Genomic DNA, 5,462 nt, shown 5'->3' on the forward strand with positions numbered 1-5,462 from the left:
AGGATCGAGTTGATGTGTCATCCTACCTAATTCCATCATCGTACAACCACTCGACCGTTGTATGGGCAACGGCTTAGCATAAACCCCACTAGCTAAACTGCTAGGCTTCAGGTGTGCTGGTGAGCAACAGGAGCCCTTGGAAAAGGACTAAGCTCTCGGTGACTTAGGTCCCGGTTTTGGCCCCGTGGATGGGCTGCTAACCCCTTGGGTGCTTCCGTGTTGTCTAGTCAGTGTTGGCTAAGGTGGGTAATGGCTTTGTTAGGATCCGTACCATCACTAAGGTGATCGTGATACGGTACCCTACTTGTGGGAAAAGTGTACAACCTCTGCAGAGTTAAAACCTATCCGGGTAGCCGTGTCCACGGCATTGGACGAGTTACGGCTCGGTCACACAACTAGCTTTTGGGAGATGACTGGTATTTACGGTGTGTGTGTGTGTGTAGGATTTTGGAAGTGTCCGGCAATTGTGCCGTGCGCTACGGCGGACGGGGAGTCCGGTAGCGATAAAACTTGGATCTTTTGTGTAGGATCAACCCCACTTGGTATATCGTTTATTAAGAAAATGTTTTATGAAAATTCTTTAAAATGAAACCCTGAATATGTCAAAAATCCAGCTTTATTGCAAATAAACCCTAACCATATCCTTGTTGAATCATATGCATATTCTTGTTGTATCCCCTCCGTGGAGGTGTTGGACTTGTTGAGTACTTTTGTACTCACCCTTGTGTTGTTGCTTCAAAGGAGGATCCGGACTTCGTCGCCGAGAACTTCGAGTAGGAGGTTGCGTCTGCACCCAACGCTGCCTGCGATGTTGGCCCTTTTGCAGGATGCTTCCGCTGACGCATAGTTCCGATTGCAGTCCGGAGTCCGACTGGACTGCAACTTGGATTTGTATTGTTATCGCTTTAGTCTTTCTTTGGGTGTGGCTTGCCCGCCCGCTCCTTCGGGAGTTGTACGGTTTCTGAACTATCTGTTGAATAAATGTGTTATCAGCCTCCTGGGACTGATAATTGGATCACATTTAGTCTCTACTTATGTGGGGACGCTTCAGTAGCCCTACCCCGAAAATATAAGGTGATGCAGGGATACCCTCCAAAGCAATTCAATCCAACTAACACACCTTTGAGTTCCTGATCTCGGCGAGCCCCATTAACTAAAACACTACCTCGGGCACCCCAAGGTAGGTTGCCAGGTCTAAACACCAACATGGCGGCCACTAGACCGCCGTGTTCACACGCATACAGTGTAAAGGGATAGGTTGGGGCGCAAGGCTTGTCCTGAACCAGTCTCCCCACAGGCTTGGCCTATAAAAGGCCGGTTCTTGTACCAAGCGAGAGACAAGGGAAAAGAAGTTGAAACAACTAAAGCAACACAACACATAGGACGTAGGGTATTACGCTTCCGAGCAGCCTGAACCTGTCTAAAAACTCTCTTAGCCAAATCACACACTAACTCCCTGACCTCCTCTCAAATCCCTACGTACGAACTAATCCAGGCTGAATCTAAAAGGGGTCCCATCGGATTCCTACTCTTGGTACTCGACCACCATCAATGGTGGCTGGGGAAGTGGCCGCCAGGGAACGCGCCTATGATTCCCTTGATCTCGATGTACCCCGCCATGGCGGAGAGGGTTTGCATTTGGTGATTTTTTTTTTTGCTCGTCAAGGAGGGGGATGAGAGTGAGTGAGTGACTAACTAGCAAGTGATGAGAGTGAGGTACCGAGGTGGTCGGTGGCCTAGGGTTTTGGCGCTGCCTTCCGCCGTGCGCCGTGGGCCAAAATGCTGGAGGCGGATTCCTAGCGGGCCCATGACATGCAGACAAAGAAAGATGTTCTTGCAGTTGCTTCTGCCTCCGTTTATATGTTGGCCCACAAGCAAGAATTTCCTTCCCGTTTTCCCTGTCTTCTCAAGTATATCCAACTATGATGAGCTGAGTAATTATGAGGTTTAAAAAGGACTGTAGAAAGGCTTAAAAGAGGCAGATTGCATGTACTGTCTCCGTTCCAAATTATCTTGTTACAATTACAGATGGCCATGACAATCTATTTGAAAATATTTATAGAACGCACGTGAATGACCATCATGATTGAAGTGTAGCTTTGAAAACCATTTCCTTTTTTAAAAAAATTGTTGTAGAACACAACAAATTTGTGATTGCATGATATTACTCTCTCCATCCCAAATTACTATTTATTTTAGCTTTTATAGATACATTGATTTTGCTATGCATCTAAATATATATATTATGTGTAGATATGTAGTAAAAAGCCAAAACGAATAGTAATTTGGTACGGAGGAAGTACTTTTCACGACAAATCAACACATATGATTTGGACTGAAATCAAATATTTCAGAAAGATATTGATAGACTAGACGAGCTTCTACTATCCATCCATAGCAACAAAGGAAGAATGTAGCTTCTACTCTTCTTGACAGTGAAATGCTTTGCCTGATCACCCCTCCGCCGCCTCATTCAGAGCACATTAGCTCGAACGTAAACATTACATACTACTATGACAGAAATAAGAACTTTAAATAGTGTAATTAATAGCAGATTTTCTACGGAATTAGGCACCGATTAGGGTGGTATGAGGCTAAAGCATCAGTAACAATTAATCAGTATTAATTTCTGAATTCCGAAAAAAGGATCTTCATTGGCATCAACAGAACAGCTGCAGCATGTTCAAAATCTGAACCAACTAGAAGCATAATGAGTCAAAGATACTGTAACTTTAAAAGGTTTGTGCAAGATCAATCAAAACGATTGTCACCGAATATTGCAACACAAACAGACTGCAACAAATAAAGCATAACTACCACTGTTGCTGCCATTACCAATTCACCATAATGCATTGGTAAATTAGTCAACACAACTCAACATAGCTTGCTCTTTCTTCACGGCACAGTAAAAGAGAACACTAATGACTACAACCATTAATGAAAACTATCAGGTAGTAGTAACAAGCAGATGTCAACTGTTTGCATTTTTCTATAACACCAACCAGCAAAATTGTCGAGTGCTGCCAATTTCAGCACTAACAATTTCTCATCCTATATGCTACTACCAGCCAACAGTTTAAGATGGTAACATGCGTGCAGATACTGCAATAAAACAGAACATACCCATTTTCAGGAAAACGTAGCTTGGATCATGAGACACCCAGGGTATACTGAGTTCAGAAGCAATAATAAAAAGGGTCAGTAACAGAAAAATCAGATGCTACTTGGTAGCTCCAAGAAGAACCTCCTCCAAAATTACTGCTCTCCAAGACCACCAGGTCACAGTTCCCACTGGCCCGTTTCACATAAGATGATCCTGTATCAGTTCGGCGGCCGCCACAACCCCTGAAGAGAAACTGTCATTGGCAAACACAATTGCCATCTGCTGCAACGCCTCTGCATTCTCCAGGATGAACTTAAGGAAGGCAAGCTCACTTTGTTTCCCTCATGGAAAACAATCTCCCTGATGTGCGACTGCACGCATTCGGTACGACAGGCCTCCTGCCAGAACTTGTGACTGAGCGTACCAGTTGGTTGATCAGCTTTCTCAGACTGCGAATCAAATCAATCAGTGGTTTAGCTAGCTAGCGTTGGATCATTCAGTGAGCATAAATCAAATGCTAGTGACAATTCATATGGGTGCCAGATTAACAGAGCAAGCAGGATCAACTAACCTCGATATGCAGGGTCTCTACGCTGGGAAAGCATCTGAGGAAGCTGGGAAGCATCTTGGCTCCATTGCGGACTCCGAAATGCACCTTCAAGGCCAAAATCTTGACACTTGGGACGATGGTGTTTGGGCTTGCCTTTGTCCCAACCAGCAACATAGACGGTTTTTCAATGGAAAGATCACAGAACCTTTGATGTACAGATACAGACTAACTAAGAATTGCTTAAATAAATGGAAGAAGAACATGAGCATGGCACCTTGATGACAGTGTCGCCCACCTCAAGAACATGTACCCCAGGCACCAAAAATCCCACTGAGCGCAGATTGGATCCATGCCCAAACTTGATCCTGGTGCGAACCCTGTCGCCGGGCACACAACGAATCGTCTCCCACAGGAAGAGCCGCTCCAGATGGGGAGCTTCCACCACCGCGACATCTTCGACAATGCACGTGCACAGCTGCACACACCGCAGGCTGCTGCTGACAATGCGGAGGTTCACTTGCTTCTGGCTCGAATAGAGCACGAGAGTCTCCAGGACGGGGCTCCTGGCGAGGACGAAGTCGAGGTCCCTGTCCTCCATGACGACGCAGCCGAGGGTGAGCTCCCGGAGGGCACCGCGCGGGAGGTCCGCAGTGTTCGGGAACCTCCAAAGACCGAGGTGGAGGCACCTGACGGACGCGAGGCTGAAGATCGCGGGCGGGGCGCCGGGAAGCTGTTGTGGGGGGGGGGGGGGGGGGGGGGGGGGGGGGGGCCCCACCCCGGGGGATTTTAAAGGTCGAGGTGCGCGTCCATGTAGCCGATGGTGAGGTCGACGCAGCAGCGGAAGGGGCCCGGGTGCACCTCCAGGACGCGGGACACCGCGGTGATGACGGCGCTGGACTCGGCGTCCCGGGTTAGGCTCCCGTCGTGACCAGCGCCCGGGACGAGGAGGGTGTGGACGAGGACGAGCGGCGCGGAGCGCCAGCGCGGCGTTCTTGGCGGGGAGGCGCGAGACGACGTTGCGGATGATCTCGTCCGGGAGCGCGCTGATGCGGTCCTCCTCGGCGCCGGCCCCGTCGCCGGCGGACGAGAAGTCGGCGGAGAGGTAGGCGTCGGCGTAGACGGGCGGGTCGGGGAGGCTGGAGCGGAGGAAGTCGTACATGAGATCCATGCCGTGGAGTACATGCGCGTCCATCCCCTGACTCACCATCTGGAGCAGCATACCCTCTGCCTCCAGGGTGATCTGCGGCGGCTGGTCCATGGTGGCCGCCGTGCACCCGACGGACGGGGAGCAAGGCGAAAGCGAGGGGGTTGGGCTTTGATGGGGAAATTTTGTTTGGTGGATGAACTTGGCTTTGCTGGCCCAGCACTACTATTTAGTGGTGATTCATAATAAGGTGATCCTATTTAGTGGGATAACTATATTCTTAATGTTTAATGCTAATTATGTGCATATGAGAAATGAAATGGTGATGGATCAGCCAATTTCATTTCTCAAAGCAAAAAAGAATTTTGAGGGTGAGGATGTGATGAACCATTCCATTCTTCTAGCCAAACCCATCTTTAACATGCCTTTGGTGAAATTTCAGTTAGCATTTTTCTGTCAAAAGACTTAGCTAACTCAGGATTCTGGGTAGTACTTTACCATCAGCCGAAAATACCTTTTCCCTTTACAAAACCCGGTGAAAATTTGAATCCTTGTGTCTCAGCAGTTTCTTTTTTATTCACTTCGTACGTGGCTGCTGCTGCACTAGTAACTAGCAAACTGACAGCAGGGATATGTTCAAAACTGTACAGATCATATTTTCGATC

General features: G+C 48.2%; 1 protein-coding gene across 1 annotated transcript; it reads right to left on the reverse strand.

The window, feature by feature from the left end:
• Positions 1–2,969: 2,969 nt before the first annotated feature.
• LOC101770582 lies at positions 2,970–4,911 on the reverse strand. The gene is made up of 4 exons (XM_022826693.1): positions 4,621–4,911; positions 3,928–4,383; positions 3,675–3,806; positions 2,970–3,552 (listed from the first exon to the last, which is right to left on the reverse strand). Exons 1-4 carry the CDS (start codon positions 4,909–4,911, stop codon positions 3,322–3,324), a joined length of 1,110 nt encoding a protein of 369 aa, XP_022682428.1. The 3' UTR covers positions 2,970–3,321.
• Positions 4,912–5,462: the final 551 nt, after the last annotated feature.

Source organism: Setaria italica, chromosome V (genome assembly GCF_000263155.2).
Source record: "Setaria italica strain Yugu1 chromosome V, Setaria_italica_v2.0, whole genome shotgun sequence".
NCBI classification, from domain to species: domain Eukaryota; kingdom Viridiplantae; phylum Streptophyta; class Magnoliopsida; order Poales; family Poaceae; genus Setaria; species Setaria italica.